The sequence below is a fragment of the Microtus ochrogaster genome, assembly GCF_000317375.1.
Source record: "Microtus ochrogaster isolate Prairie Vole_2 chromosome 14 unlocalized genomic scaffold, MicOch1.0 chr14_random_1, whole genome shotgun sequence".
NCBI classification, from domain to species: Eukaryota; Metazoa; Chordata; class Mammalia; order Rodentia; family Cricetidae; genus Microtus; species Microtus ochrogaster.
Genome location: NW_004949096.1, coordinates 33,729,425 through 33,745,972, shown reverse-complemented (window position 1 = coordinate 33,745,972; position 16,548 = coordinate 33,729,425). Strand labels below are relative to the sequence as shown.

Below are 16,548 nucleotides of genomic sequence, written 5' to 3'. Positions count from 1 at the left end.
GGAGAAGAGAAGAGAAGAGAAGAGAAGAGAAGAGAAGAGAAGAGAAGAGAAGAGAAGAGAAGAGAAGAGAGAAGAGAGAATAAATTGTACATCTTTACAGCACAGTACCATACCAACCCTCAGTCACCACCTGGACATCTCTTCCTGCCCTCTTGAACAAGCAGGGACAGCAGTGGTGGTGAAGGCAGTGGTTAGGACATGGACATAAAACATAGAAACATGAAACATAAAAACATGAAAGACTGGGTTGGGGGAGTTGGTAGCAGCAGGAGGGTGGCAGACATGGGAGAAAGAAAGCACTAACACACACTATGTCTGTAATATGTCATAATGGTATGACACATATGCTGACTTTAAAAATTAAAACATAAAAATCAAGGTCACAGCATAGGAACAAATATGTTGTCCAGAACAGAGGCCCCAGAGATGGCCCACCTGCCCACTCTCCTAGAGGTGCAGCTGGCAGGGGAGCTTGCTGACCCCCATGAGGCCTGATTCATAAAAGAAGATATTTTGATGCCCCACCAAGTCACATGATCACCTTCACTTTTGTTCTTCAGTTTTCAGTGTGTCCCCTTCCTGAATGAGTACTGCAAAGGCTTGTGCCAGTGGGCTGGGAGACGAAGGGACAAGGAAGTATGAAAAACAGTGTCTTGAGAGAAAGGACAGGAACTCAGGGGACTGAGCCTTTGGTATTTGCATGATTTTTAGAAGCCTATAATTGTCTAGTGGGCAATGTGATGTTACTAGCCTGGAGGCTGGGCTTCCAGGAGGCTGGGTGCCAGGAGACTGGACATCTAGGAGGCTGGGTGTCCAGGAGGCTGGGTGTCCAGAAGGCTGGCTGTCCAGAAGGCTGGGCATCTAAGAGGCTGGGCATCCAGGAGGCTGTGTGTTTAGGAGGCTGAGCTTCTGTCCAGGAGGCTGGACGTCCAGAAGGCTGGGTGTCCAGGAGACTGGGCATCAGGAAGCTGAACATCCAGGAGGCTGGGTACCAGGAGACTGGACATCCAGGAGGCTGGGCACCAGGAAACTGGACATCCAGGAGGCTGGGCACCAGGAAACTGGGCATCAGGCTACTGATTCTGATGGAAACTGCCTTTGTTCTCCTTTCTGCGCTAGGCATTGTGTTTCTGGAATGGGCATGGGCAGAGGAGGCCCAGAGCCACCTGCCAGCGGTGAGATGGACGACAATTCATTGTCCCCAGAAGCCTGCTATGAATGTAAGATCAATGGCTACCCCAAACGAGGCAGGAAACGGAGAAGCACAAACGAAACGGATGCCTCAGACATCCAGGTAGGTCGGAGTCTCTTCTTGTCTGCTGATATGTAAGAACTCATGGGCTCCTGTGCTTTCCTCCAAGGACAGCCCAAAGTGTGAACAGTCTCCCCAGACAGGAAGTCCAGTTATTCTCCTGACACTAGCCACACTTTGCAAGAGGCTATGGGGCTTTAGGGGTTTGTGTTAGTTACTTCATTTGGGTGCCTTTTGAGAGTGGCAGTTTGAAAAGTTTTCACACACTTGCTCATTTCCTCTGTCTCACCGAGAAGAAAGTCAAACGCCCACCCGATGTCTGCAGAAAGGACAGGGTCTGAAGTCAAGGACAGCAAGTGGGCAGAATGGCATGCACTCAGTCCCCACACAGGGAAGCCAAGGTCTAGAAACTAGAGTCTCCTCCATGGAAAAAAAAAAAAAGAGCCGCAGGGAGTGAGGAGGAACTTGGATGTTGAGCAGGAGCCTATGATGCTACGTAAAGTCAGAAATGCATCGCTTACCCAGATCTTCTGGCTCTAGGCTGGGAGCATTTAGCCTATATGGGCCCAAATCACACGCAGAAAGCTGGGTGAGAAGCAGGACCCTTAGCAGCTCATCACAGCCAGGAAGTAGGTCCATGGGTGTGTCCTTCGAAGGGGATGGTTTGTGTCCGTGTCCGTGAGCAAAATTGAAACAGACAAGTTCTGAGTATCTGTGCGGCAGCCCACCTGCTGCGGATTGGGAATTAAGTCTTCGGAAAGAGAACAATCTATGTACAGGGCTTCAAAAAGAATCTCCGTGTCTGAGTCACCCAGAAGGCTTGTTAGAGAGGTTGGCTGGGAAGAGCCCCAGGGGTTCTAATTCGACAGGTCTGAGAGGGGCTAAGCATTTGCATGTGTAATGGTTTCCAGGGCTGCTAAAACTGCTGGTTCAGGAACCACACTTTGAGACCTAGGGAGAGCCTCCCCCTCCCCCAGTACAAATTATTTCAGTCTGCTTTTCTTCCTGTCATCAATTTAATTCTCTGAAAGCACATTTGCAACTTAAACCAAGTGCCTCTGAGTGTGCATTTTCAGCATAGCGCAAACAGCACGGGCAGAAACCTTTGTTTGGCTTGAGAACTACAGAACAGATTTAGTTGGATTTAAGGCATTGCTGCATGTCTTTCCAGGATGGGTCTGAGACGGAAGCCAACGTGAGCCTCGCGAGTTGGGACGTGGAGAAGCCTGCTAGCTTTGCCTTCAACATTTCCCACATCAGCCACAAGGTCCGAATCTTAGAACTCCTGCCGGCCCTTACCACTCTGACGAACCACAACAGATACTTGATTGAATCCGGAAATGAAGATGGCTTCTTTAAAATCAACCAGAAAGAAGGGGTCAGCTACCTCCACTTCACCAAGAAGAAGCCAGTAGCCGGAACCTACTCCTTACAAATCAGCAGTACCCCACTTTATAAAAAGAAAGAACTCAACCAGCTGGAGGACAGGCATGACAAAGACTACCTCAGCGGAGAACTGGGCGATAACCTGAAGATGAAAATTCAGATCCTGCTTCATTAATTCACCATTCAGAGACCAAGTAATTAAAATAAAAGCAACTTTAGGTAGGTAGAAGTCTATTTTCCCGAAACCAGAACCTTCACATTGTGGTACAAGCATTCGCCAAGCCAATCCGTATAAATGAGCACTATTGTTGAATGACATCAAGGTACAGTGATGGCCCGAATTCAACCAACCACCTTCTCAGGCTTCTCATGAGCAGCTGAGCTACCTTGTCATATGGGTCGATTCCTGAAAACTGGGACACGAGTATCCACTGAGGTTGGCCATGCATGCCGACAGGCTACCTACCTTTCCAGCTGCCGTACAGGAACGTGTTTCCAACTGATGGATTGTTCCGTTTGTTTTCAAATTTCCAAACGTCGCTTCTCCGAGTGCAAGTAGTAGGTTGGCCGCTTATGATGTCTGTTTGGTGCTAGCAAATTCTCAGAATAGATTTATCGATGCACTGTAAGAAGTACACAGGTTAGAAACCAAATTGCCAGGTATCCAGTTCAAATACTTTGTTCATTTCAATCAACCAACATTAGTTCAGTAGCTTTTCTCACTTATGAGTATAATACATTACATGTAAATTAAGTGTGTGTATACTGTAATCGTGTTATTTTTATCATCGAAACATTTATAAACTAGAATAATAAAGCCCTTAATGTGAGGGTTTGTAATGGTGCTTATTAAGACCAAAGACTTGTTAAACATCTACACCATGTGGTAGTGGAATCTGTGACTGGCCTGCTTGTGCACTGAGGTTGGGGAAGACACGGAAGACAGCCTCAGCCACCAGAGGATCACCAGTGTGCATGTGCAATATGCCAGACTCACTCTCGGTCATTCCTGTCAGCAAGGGGTTAATGCCATAATGTCACAATAAAGTGATCCTACCCTCCCTCCCTTTTTTAGTTTACTCCTTGGTTTTGTGTTCTCGTGTGGATTTGAGGTTGGGGGCGGGGGCCTTTCTGGAGGGGAAATAAAGTCTCCTGGGTTTAAAGTATCCTTGGTCTGTTATCTCTGGCTTTTACGGGCACGTAACATAAGCACCAGGAGGAGAAACTGCATCTTCACTTGGTCCTTTGGTTAGCGATTACAGATTGCTGGATGTTTGGTGGCTTATCTGACTTGGTAGGATGACGGTTAGATTGCAGCATCGTTTCTAAAATGTGACCAAACTAATCTGTGGCTTCTAAACTCCCAGATTTAAGAACTTCGGAATGTAAGACTCAGTCATTCTTTTAGAGTGTTTGGACTTCACGCTCCTTCCCCTCCTGTACGCAGCATTGGCAAGGTGTCCCATCTTTCCCCCTGACATCTGTTGCTGGCCAGCGCTAGGCTAATTATAGAACGCCCATGGCAGATTGAATCCAACTGAATGCTGCAACTCTTGGTTTTCAAACGTCCTAACTTGAAAGATGCTGGTTTATTTTAAATGCAATATTCGATATTTAGCTGTTAATCTCATTCAGTTAATAGGAGAATTTTTTTTTAATTCCTTGGGCCAGCAAAACAGTTTGTGGTAGTGAAAATAAGATGAATTAAGCTTGTTACATGGAGGGTGGATGAGAGTGGAATTTTCCAAACCATGGGAAAGTTCTCTCCAATTCTTGGAAGCCTTCAGCTAAAGCCAGGGGAGTAGGCTACCATCTATGCTCTTCCAGAAGGCCAAACTAGTGTCAACTGCTATAAGCCTCAGTTTAACACATACCTTCCTAATGAGAAAGCTACCCATTGGGGGGATGGGCTTCCTTGCAATATACTGAGTTCAGCTGGGTTCGACAAGGATGCTGGCGTCCACTTAATGCCTATGGGTATCTTTTTTTTTTTAATCTAACTTTGCGGTCCAGAAGAATCTTGATCATAATTGTTTCTCAGTAGAGAGGAGCTGAAGATGAGTGGGAGCAGTGCCTTGAAGAGAAGGCGAAAATGCAACTTGGAATTTCCTTTTAACTCTGCACCTATCTCTCTGTGATAGAAGTATATTAAAATTGCTAGAGAAGAATTGATAACACATGTCAAACTATGGTTTTCATATGGAAAATGCCTTTGATAATTTAACCAGAACTGTATTCCATTCAGTAATAGATTTTCTTTATAACAAACAACAGAAGAAAATGGAGTTGGCACGTGGTAGACCACTTTGATATTTTTAATAGTCTGAGTCTGGCTTTTATTTATTCCAGAGCCAGCAGTGTTGAACAGCATATTTTCCATGTTTCTGACTGTAACACAACATTTTCCTCATTGTTCTATTGTAAATAGTCTCTTGTAAAATTCCTTTTGTCCCCCAGGTTTTGACGGCACCGCTCCGTTGTCCTGGACCTTCCCATTCCACTTTTGATAGTCAGAGAATTTATGCTGTATACCATTCAGAAGCCTGAAAAATACCTTGTCTTTCCCACAGCCCATTTCATTTGCCGATAATTATTCTGTAAGTAGCGTTAAAATGAACTCAGCTGCCCTTGTGAAATGTTTAGACTTGCACAAACAGCTACATCTTTGTGCACCAAACCATGCTTTACTCTGCTAGAAGTGCTCTAGATGCTGCCATTCCAAATACTGTTTCACTTCAGAAATCATGCTTGCAAACTAGATAGGCCAAAATGAAGGACAGTTGGGTTGATAGTATAAATATGTACATACTTATAAACTGCTCGGGTTTTCACATAACCGATCAGCTTTTTTCACATAGTGACTTTTTTTGTTTTGTTTTGGTTTAATTTGGTTTGGTTTTGGTTTTTCAAGACAGGGTTTCTCTGTGTAGCTTTGGAGCCTGTCCTGGAACTCACTCTGTAGACCAGGTTGGCCTTGAACTCACAGATCTGCCTGTCTCTGTCTCCCGAGTGCTGGGATTAAAAGCATGTGCCACCACCTTCCTGATAACACCACAGAATTTGTTATTTCAACTAATTATTAATGAATACAGTTTTTTTTCTGAAAAAAAAAAGCCATGGCCATCTTTTTAGAAGATGGGCTGTTTGCATCCTTGACCTTTCGACATGCATAAAAAGGTCATTTTTGATTGTTGGAGAGTAGACAGTGTATCATTTTTGCCAAATGTGGCGAGTTCTAGCAGTTGTGATTCGGGCTGACTCACTCATTAGCAAGTATTATTTTCAACTCCTGTGATAGTTCATAAAAGTATTCAGCACCCTTTATTCTTCTTTGCCCCTGGGATTGGTTAAGTGTCAACTGGAAGGCACAAGGCCTCTCGGTATTTCTCAGATTCAGGCCTGAGCTGGGGTTCAAGGTTGAGTAGCACAGAGGCTGGGTGTTTGGCAGAGAAGCTGGCTTCGTTCATCAGTTCCTGCCTGACTTCCATCCCACCTGACCCGCTCTTTGCAGCTGTGCTGGGAGTTGCAGAAATTCGAAGAGATCCGTTTCCTCTTCACCCTAAAATACTCGCTTGGGGAGAATTAGGTTGAGCCTAAATGACTAAACTTTTTGGGTCTGAAAATGGAGACATTTGAAAACATCCTGATGATAATCATGCCTCCCATCCGCCCTCCCAGACACTGACAGAAAGGGGTCATGGACTTGTGGAGTTGTGTCTACGTGGTGAGCTGAACTCTGAAGAAAGCCAAACCTGTTGAAAGGATTAATGGAATCTTCATATGTCAGAACTGTGTGTTTTCATAACTACACAAAGCCAGCTTGAGATGCATCGAGACTATCCTTCCTGGATGTTTTCTGTAATGCTCTCGGGTGGTCCCAAGATCAAGCCCCAGGGATGCAGATCCCAGCAGGGAATAAACCCCTCTCTGACCCGTTGCTTCCTGTGTTCCTGTGGCTGCTCCAGGGTCATTGGCAGGCTTCATAAGCTCTCAGATGGAGTCAGTGACTCTGCAGCATCACCCCTGGGCACAGCATCCCTAGATCCTATCCACTGTCGGCCCACTCAGTATCAGTGTGTTGTGAGCCTTAGTTTCTGATCCCCAGCAGACAACGTGCAAGAAACTGGCAAGTTTGCCATGCACATCTGTAAGGGTATAAGTCACCCAAGTCAGAAACCATTCTCCTGTATCTCTCCCACGAAATACTGTGGTGGACTGCACAGAAAATGTGAGTTCATTTATCAAGTTAGAGCCTGTCAGTTCCTGATATATGTGTGTGTGTGTGTGTGTGTGTGTGTGTGTGTACATATATCATATATATACACATATATATAATATATAAATTCCTTCAGAGTATTCCTCTATAAGCACAGGATGAAATTGCTATGTAAGGTTAATATTAATTGAACATTAATACTGAAATGCTAAGGCATGGTCTTAAGTTAGTGGTCTGTAGATACCATGTACAAAGGAAATGTGCTTTAAATATTTTCATGGTATTTATCTGGGGTAGAAACTTTAGTCACCAACCCTGCTTTTTCCCCAACTCACAAGAAGACCATATCTCAACAGATGGTTTGAGGCCATGTGCCAGAATACTTACCAAGAGGACCGAAAAAGAACTGATAGATACTATTTCCAGGTCTGTTTGAAAACAACAAACATGAACACACAGTACTTCCCACAAGAAATCAAGTTCATTGCCTTAAGTCTCTGATAGTCTAGGAATTCTCATTACCACACAGACTGTTGATTGTCCTAATGGAGACACACACACATCCCCACCTTTTCACCGTGAAGAAGCCACACAGTAATGGATTTCCATCTTGGCTGCACAGTAGAACCACGATGGCTGTTTGAAACGGATCTCTGGGTCTAGGCTGTATCCCTCACCTAATAATTGAGAATCTGGGTCGGTGGTCCAGCCATGACCAGCCTTAGACGTTTCCTAGGTGATGCCAGTTTGCAGCCCCGACTGAGAACCGCTGCTCTGAAGATCCAGATCCGTTGTGAAAGTCGGGCAGACAAGGGTATTCTGCTGTGGGTGACTCAGATGAGCCCTTCTCCACTCCCACTGTTAATCTGTGGGACTTTGTGCTATCACAGTAACACATGGCATCTCCTGCCTCTGCCGACCGTAACTTGAGTTTTGTGGGAGCAGCTGGCAGCTCGCAGGCAGCGCTGAGTTTTGGTAGACATGGACGGGTACTTGGCTGGACTCTCACTGGTTCCCCTGTCATAGTAGCCACTCCAAGTCTCCATGCTGGGTTATCTCAGGAAGCCAGTGTCTCTAACATGAAGTCTGTTCCTAGCAAAATGTCAAAGAAACCTTCTAAAAGATGCGTATCAGAAATACCATCCAGTTCCTTCAAAGCAGACACTTCTCTAAGGAGAAAACAAATGCTTTTTTTTCCCAGCCATCAATTTCTGCTAAGAATGTACAAGTTGCATGATGGGATACAGGCCAAGCCACCACTCATCCCGGCCCCAGTGCTTCCATTTTGAAATGTATAAATTACAGGGAGGTTTGGGCAATCCATTCGATTATAAAATGTAAACTTTAATATGCCTCCCAGGAAGCTTTCTGATTCAGCAAACCATACATAAAAAATACAAAGCAAAACGAGAATTACAGAAAAGTAGGCTGTGTTGCCAGCTGAGGGCTGGGAAAGGGTGCCGGCCTGTATGCATTGGGTGAAAGCACACAACTGTGTGGTTGTACATCCCGGAAAAGACACAGTGAGAAATATCACCTTCAAATGCTATTACATGCATGACATAATTCCCTTGTGTTGACTATGAAGACAAACCTATTTTAATTTTTTCGTATCCTTAATAAGCCAATGATAAATAATAATTGCTTGATGAGTATCTGCTTGAAGGCACCAAATCCTGCCTGGAACATTCACAAGTCAATACTGACTCTCTGTGACCAAGGCTCCTGTGCCAAATTTTAATGGACAACTATAGAGCCGACATAAGGCTCCAAAGCCTGGATTTCTAACACCCATAAGATGGTCACACTCTGCCAAGGAGATGATAGCAGTCAGTCCACCGCATTAGAGCCTGCAGTCTGCATACGTGAAGTCCCGGTTAAAGCGTCCTGCATGATAGTTCTGGTGTGCCTGGCAGTGGGACTCTCGTACCTTGCCTGCCTTTAGACAGAAGAGGTTTTGTTCATGCTAAACATGAACAAAAGAGATCTAGGGTCTTTTTAGACTTCACTTTCAAAACTGTCAGCTCTGCCTCACAACCTGCTTCCACTCGGCCTTACCTGTTCTCGTACCACAGAAGATATGTTTAAAGGCCCAAAATGCCAAAGAGAGACCGGAATGCATGCTACCTATACAACGTTCTCTCTGAGATTTAGCTTCCCTTAAAGGCCATTCCTCTTAGACTAGAGCAATGGATTGTAAGTGCTTTAGTCCGGTGGAAGTTGCCTGATTCCCCAGCATGCACTCTTAAAATGAAGTCTACATGATTAATATTTTTTTTAAATTGAGTCTCTTGAAAAGATTTTTTTTTACTATGTGAATATTTTTTCTCCATACATCAGCAGAGTGCTCATAGGATCCTATCTTTATGTCTGCTTTTTCTCAGTGCTTTCTTAGAAGAGGTGATGGCCTATATGCAAAGGGCATGTCAAATCTGCCGGTCCGCGAATGCCTCTCCGGCTCTGCGAGACAGTGTCTGATGTCTTTCAGATTACCGAATCATGTTGACTTAGGGCCACACAAAATAATCCATCATTCATTCCTTCTTTGCTCTTATCCTTTGAATGTGTGTCCTCTTTAAAAAATGCCTTGAAACGACGCCTAAGATCTCGGCATACCAAGAGGATGAGATGGTTCATCCTCAGCAATTTGATCTTTTATTCTGGGCAGGAGGGCTTAGTGACATCTTCCAACTTAGAGATTTCATCATGCAACTCATGTCTACAGCTCATTTATAAAAACATAAAACAAGGTCATCTCTAGCATGGTGTCCTCCAAGAACTCAGTCATCGACTCCCTCCCTCCCTGCCTGGCTCCCGTCCATTTGTTACAAACCACAAAAGCACTCTCATCCAAGCAGATACACCCATGTACTCCCCAACTGGGAGGCAGCCTTACACAAAAGTGCCCTTTAAAGGGTTTGGTCTGTGGGAAACTGGAGGAAGCGGTGGAGCAGCAGAAGGTCATAGGTGGTAGAGAATAAAGGGAACTGGGTGACAGGATGGGTGGGCTGGGCTGGGGAGATGCCATGATGACATTCTTCTCAGGAAATGGGGAGGCCCCCTGTGAGCTGTACTGGGCTCTCCGGTGTCTATGGAAAGCCAACAACACTGAATGACTATTCAGATACACAACCACCCAGGAGCAAGACTGAGGTGTGGAGCTGCTGTTTAGAAGCATGCATGCACACGTGGCACCTGAAGAGAGGACATTCTGGGGCTCCACAGTGCCGCCAGCCCTTCAGAAACACCTTGCTCACGTCTTCACGACCTGAGCAGTTGGGGATGAGGCGGTTCTCTCTCTTGATCAATTTCTATCAGTGAGGAGTCTGAATCTGGGCAAGCTCAGCAACCTTCCCAACATACAGCTAACAGTGTCAGCAGTGGGAATCAGTCTCGTTTATCTGTTTGGATCAGAAAAAAACAAAAACAAAAACAAAACTCAGTGGTTAAACGCAACGCCCTAAGTCCTATGCAGCTGTTTCTGACTGGCAGACTGTTTTGAGAGGTAATTTTCCAAGTGGTAACCCAGGAATCAAGCTGAAAACCCTTTGCTAAGCCCTGTGTTTTCCCAGTTCATATCTGGGAACCACATATGTAATTTTGCATCTTGAAGCTCTTGAACTTCAGCTACTAGGGTATGAGGTCCAGAGCCACGAAGAGCAGAGGAAGAGTCAGTGCTCTAGGAACATGAGATGCTGCAACAACCAGCTACTCTTCCCTGCTAGCGATCTTTACTTTCCTTCTGATTTGAGTTACTAAAAGCTGTAACAAAGTTGTTTACCAGCTCTGCTTCATGAGCACGTGTTGCCTTGGCCTTGAGGATCAGAGGATGAGGTTTCCACCTGTTGGCCCACCTGACCGTTGGGTATAGAAGCCTCCATGGTGCTATTGAAAAAAAGGGCTTCTTACCAATGACTAGATAGAGGTCCATGTCCCTGTCTCTCTGTCTCTGTGTGTGTCTTTGTGTGTTTCAACCTCCAGGCCCTTGCCCGAAGCTTGCGAACTGTATGGGAGCGCATAGAGCACAGACAGGCGTTGTGCGCTGCAGGGGATCATTAGGTTAAAGCAGAAAAAGGAATTTGAGAGGGGTTCTGAAAAGAGGGTGTGAGGCACCTGTGACCGGGAGAAAGCGCATAGATACACCACGGCTTCCACAGATGAAGCACACCACATGAAGTGATGTGTATTACAAGTTAAATCCCTGGGGAGGGACAGGTTTGGGAAATGGGGCCTAGGAAGTGTTTTTCAGCTGACACAGACTCCATGGACTTTCTAGGAATTTCTCCAAACGTCAGCTTGCAGAGACGGCTTACGTTAAGCCACCTGTATCTTTCCAGACCTTGCTTCTCCCATTGCATTTTGCCCTGTGGCACCCACAGTGCAGTGATGACTGAGAAAAGATGACTTGGGAGGGCTTGACAGGAGCGGGCTTACAAAACTGTGCTGACAGGTGAACCGTCCAGGGCCTCCCAGCTTCAGTCCGTCTCCGAGTGGGCTTTTCATCACCCAAAGGAGCCATAAATTCCTCAGGGTTGTGTGGTGTGGCTTTTCCACAAAAGAAGTCTGAAACTATGGTATGGAAGTTGCACAGTAATCTGTGAAAGGCCCTTTCCATCAGAGATCCTGGGGAATCCTTCTTGGAGCCATGGCAACCCAGCTGGGCTTTTACATAGCAAGGATACCTCAAATGGCCAGGGCAGAGAGGTCTTTGGCCAGATAGCAGGTTGGGTGTGGAAAGGGAATAGGGTTATAGGCGTGAGGTTATCACGATGTCTGCAGTAACTTGGCTACCTGAGTTGCTTCAGGAACACTTGGAATGTCAATCTATATGGAGTGGGCAAGCTTATGTCTGAAATGAGAAGCCACTGAGACGGTAGGTCAATCAGGGAAGGCCCTGACTCCTCCCTCATTGTCGCTCACACACAAGCACTTGGCTGGCCACGCCTACCTATCCCACTGCAGGGCAAGGCACGAGAGCAGAAGTTGCTCCCTTCAATCCCTTGCTGAGAGGAACAATGCTATGCAGGAGCACCATAAGCAATGTAGTAGATTTTGGGAAATGCAAGAAAGGGACACACTGGTTAAGAGAAAGTTTCCCTGATATGTTGCTGGTGACCCAGGGAAAGTCACTTCTTTCTAGGACCCAGGTTTCCTACATTTACCCAGTCCCCTAAATGTAAACCTGGGAAGGCAGAGTTACAGAGGGGTTATGGAAGATTAGAAACAACAAGGTATTACATAGATCTGGCTAATAGCAGAAGATGAGGATGTCCATGCACACAGTAGACACTTCAGCTACTACGACTTAAAAGCCCTGGCTTCTAGGTCTTCTGTGCCCACAGAAGCCGCTCACCCCTGACCCCTCACCTCTGCCTCTTCTTCCTATGCTCAGCCTTTTCCTGTTATCTTCCTCACTTTGGCAAGCATTAAAGAGTTTATGTTCCCTGGGTCACCAATGTCCCATAAACAGAGGGAACAGGTATGTCATTGGTTCCGGGAGGAGATGCCTTGGTGCCACAGGCCGGGTGGCAGGGAGGAGAAAAGGTCTGGGCCTCAGTTGGTGCTAATGACCCTGATGAGCATGACCACTGCCCAGGTTTCTATCCTTACCTGCCAGCCCCATGTCCTTTGTCCGATGCTAACTCATACTTTAAACCACGGCTGGCTCCACCCAACCTTCCTTAAATGCTTGATGTGAACCTCCACTTTGAGAGAAATGGCATAGAACCCCATGTCTGGAAGTTAAAAGTCCCCCAGCCAGACGTTATGCCCGGAATCCGCTTGGTGGGTACTTTCCACTCAACCCAGCACCGACATTGCAGCAGCCTCTCCTCTGAGACCAGGAACAGCAGAGTGCCCGTGACCTGGCTGGTCTCAGTCCAAGCGAAGGTCTTTGCTCCCCATCAGGCAGAAATTGCAGCCTGCTGACCCCAGAGAGAAGATAAGTTAAAGTTTAAGGCTTCCATGGTGTGGGGGCAAGTTCTGTTTCCCATCTTCCTAGCCACAGCCCGTTACAAAGGTTTGGATGTAGTGCTCGAGCCGCGGAGTCTCAGGAGAAGAGCCCAACAAATTGGGTCAGACTTCTGTGCTAGGGTGGAAGATTCCAAGGAGGATCCGGGTGTGTGTCAGCTAAGTGATTCCATTCTATTCTCTGGCTTCTAAGGCACCGCCCTCTCCTTAGGGAGCCATGACTGCCAAAAGTGCTGTTCTGTGCTGTTGGCCTCTAAGGCACTTATGCTCAATAGTAATGAGTGTCTCTCGTAGAGCCTTTAAAATGGGCTAGGCGGCCCACTAACCACTTCGCGGATCTAACTGATTCACTAGCCTGGGGTACACAGTGCAGTCTCATCCTAGCAAACATGTGCACAAAATGCCTAAGCAGCTACATGACGTTCCTGTGAGAACCCCAAGGTCCAGCAAGGCTTCTCCAGTCCAGTAGGCTGGCCCTGAGGAGTATCACTGAAAAGCACTAAACAGAAGGGCTCTCTAGCTTCCTGACTGTTCTTTGGCAGTAGTTGCCACTGGTACACTTACACAGTATCCCCTCTGATGCCCCCCCCATCCCCACGGGGAGCCCATGACCTGGCCCCAAAGGCAGCCCCTGCTTATCCAAGGAGCCAAAGTCCTTAAAGCAGCAGTGGGTAAGGCAAAAAACTAATGTGTCTCAGGGTGTGCACCTGCCATGCTGTGCCCGTCCTCCATCTGTACCACTTCATCTGGGACCCCTCAGTCATCACCTCCCGAGTGCCAGAGCTGGTTCTGCTCTTTATAAATAGCCCTGCTCTGATCAGCAGTCACTGTTCTGCCCGCATTTTCCCACCACACACACTGTTTTGTTCAGTTCTGGAGACCAACTGCAGAGTTTTATGCACGCTAGGCAAGCATTCTCCTATTGAGCTTCACACCAAACCCCGCCCCCTTTTATTTTCCTTGTGAGCCAGGGTCAGGCTGGCCTTTAATTTCTTCTGTAACCCAGAAAATCCTTGAACTGGCAATCTTCCTGCTTCGGACTTCCAAGTAGCTGGATGACGGACCCGTGTCAATGGTTCGGTGCCCATCACACTTTAAGTCATGGGTTGCGTTGCCTCGGGCAGAGAAGACCCTGTTCCCCACCTCAAAACAGTTACTCTACCCTGGTACTTGTGGTAATCTTTTCTGACCTCTCACGCCTCTTTGTCTGATTTGCTTCATTTTGCCGATGACAACACAATAGAACATTGAGGAAATGTTTCCAGGTCACACAGGTGAAAGAGCAGAACTGGAATTTGAACCCTCACCCTAAATGCAATCACCACAATGTGTTGCTGCTTGAGTTAAGGGTAAGGGAGGAGGCTTCTTAGGTAGTGAGTATATTTCTTCATGGGGCCACTGGACTTGGGGAAGATGGAAAAACCAGGTGGAGGAAGTAGAGCTTAAAATCCTTGTCTGGAATGAACCCTACCTGAGGAGATGAGCGCCTGAGACATTTGTGAGTAGCCAGAGCATGTCACATCACATGTGAGCTGTGGTGGCTTGGGGGACATGCTGGCCTCCATTAGCGGCTGCCCTGTCTGTTGCTCAGCTAACCTTCAGGATTAGGAAGAGTTGTGAGCATGAACCCAAAGGTATATGTGTCAGCAGGAGCCTCTGTCTACCCCTGGGTTGCTTTTGGACCCCAAGTTCAACTCTCGCCTTTTTGGACATAACTGCCTCGGCGATGAGCCTGGCGCTTTTTGAACAGAAACACATGGGAAGAAAGGCTTTTTCCAATTTCATTTTGAAGCATTTCAAGAGGTGAACTTGAGTTTTCCATTCCCAGTTGCTCTTTTCTGTCCCAATAAAGGCCCATCACAGTGAAACAGTATCGGCTCCCAACCACAGATACAGATGGAAACTATCTGAACCGAGGTAGGATTTGAGTTACAGTCAAGAACCAAAGAATGGATGGAGAAATCATAGCTAAGACTATGGGTCCGGGAAAGGGAACAGGTAACATGGAGGAAGACCCACCGTCTGCAGGGAATGGCACAGGGGTGATGAGAGGAGGCGAATAACAAGCCACTATGCCAAAGGTAGGAACCAAAGCTGCCCGTGTAGCATATCCACAGAGAAATTGCCAGGGTGGAGTCCAGCGAGGGAGGCCTGGAAGACTCCCCAGTTACAACCCAACCCCTGGGAGGCAGTATTGGTGACTCATCTGGGGCTTGTCCTCAAGTGGAGCATGTCTATCCCTGAGATCTGGCACTCCAGGCTCAAATCCTATCGCCCCCCCACTCCTCACCCTGAGACCATGCAGATGTTCCCCATGCTATTCGTGAATTCATAAGGCCATATTTTAATCATCTCTAGTGCCCCGGCTTCTTCCCAGTGAGCTGGGTTTGACATTAACCATGTTGACTCACATATGAAACCCAACAACCACCTTGGGTCTCTATTCTCCTCTACCCTCTTTATTTCCAAAGTGGCCTTCCAAGCATTTAGTTGAATTGTGTTAGTCGTATTTTAGTGGGTGCCAAAGGGTTTTAGTTAGAAGAATTGTGCTAGTTGTATTTTCTTGCTGTGAAACTACCTGAGAGAAATCGACTTAAGAGAAGAAAAATTTGTTTTGGTTCATTGACTAGGGAATTTGAGTTCCCTGTTAATTGTTCCTGAATTCCTGGTTCTGTGGTGAGAGAGTTCCTCCTGAGAGAAGGGGGAAGTAGGGGAAAGCCGCCTATGTTCTAGCAGCAGGGAGCAGAGAAAGCAAGAGTGAGGATCAGAGAGCACACACCTTCCCGGACCACGCCCTACCAACCATCTTATTCCATGTAGAACACACCTTCCCAGACCACGCCCTACCAACCATCTTACTCCATGTAGAACACACCTTCCCAGACCAAGCCCTACCAACCATCTTATTCCATGTAGAACACACCTTCCCAGACCATGCCCTACTAACCAGTCTTACTCCATGGAGAACACACCTTCCCAGACCACGCCCTACCAACCGTCTTACTCCATGTAGACTCCGCCTTTCAGTTTCCACCACCTCCCAATATCGCCATCTAATGACTCCTCCATTGCTCCACCAATGAGGTTGGAGCCATAATCTCATCAACGCTGAATAGTTACTTCAAGAGATTCTAACCTATGCATTCATATGTCAATCTTCCTTGGAGTAATGGGAGGAAAAAAATGAATCTTAGTAAATGTGAATTGACCCCCAGTCTAGGTTCCTTCTCCCTACAGTCAGCCCTATCCCCTTAACCCCCATCGCAGCTGTAGACTGTGCGGTGAGCTAGCTTCTGCCTCTCTCCCAAAGGGCCTTCCTGAGGCAGAACACATCTACTTTTGTTCACCCTTGGTGCCAGCACAAAGCTCAAATGTGCTCAGTATATATTCACCGGAGAATAAATGAATGTAAGAATGAAATAGCGAATGAATTTGAATGTACCCAGTTTTCCTGCCTTGCTTATCTGTGAGAATAAATCCATCTCCTCTGGGCAAGAGCCTTGGAGACTAGAGCGAGCATGGTTGTCCCAGGAGATGTTTGAAAGCAACTGTGGCAGACAGAGCTTTGTCCCAGGAGATGTTTGAAAGCAACCGTGGCAGACAGAGCAGTGAGGACAGGTTCCCTTCATGGTGCGGGACTTAGAATAGGATAGAGGCTTTCTGACATCTCTTCTAACTCCTCCAGACATGGAGAATCTGTCACCAGGCCAGGACCAGGAGGCCA

At 46.7% G+C, this 16,548-nt stretch overlaps 1 protein-coding gene across 4 annotated transcripts in view; it reads left to right on the top strand.

Moving 5' to 3' along the window:
• The window catches only part of Fbn1 (fibrillin 1), a 206,219-nt gene extending 202,756 nt beyond the window's left edge, over positions 1 to 3,463 (top strand). For 3 of the 4 annotated variants that reach the window (XM_026787734.1, XM_026787736.1, XM_026787735.1), the window contains exons 65-66: positions 1,120 to 1,294; positions 2,424 to 2,813. In XM_026787734.1, the coding sequence (XP_026643535.1) occupies positions 1,120 to 1,294; positions 2,424 to 2,813 (565 nt within the window). Of the gene's footprint in view, positions 1 to 1,119; positions 1,295 to 2,423 lie in introns of all 4 variants that reach the window. The other variant, XM_005364396.3, reaches the window with a different exon arrangement.
• Positions 3,464 to 16,548: the final 13,085 nt, after the last annotated feature.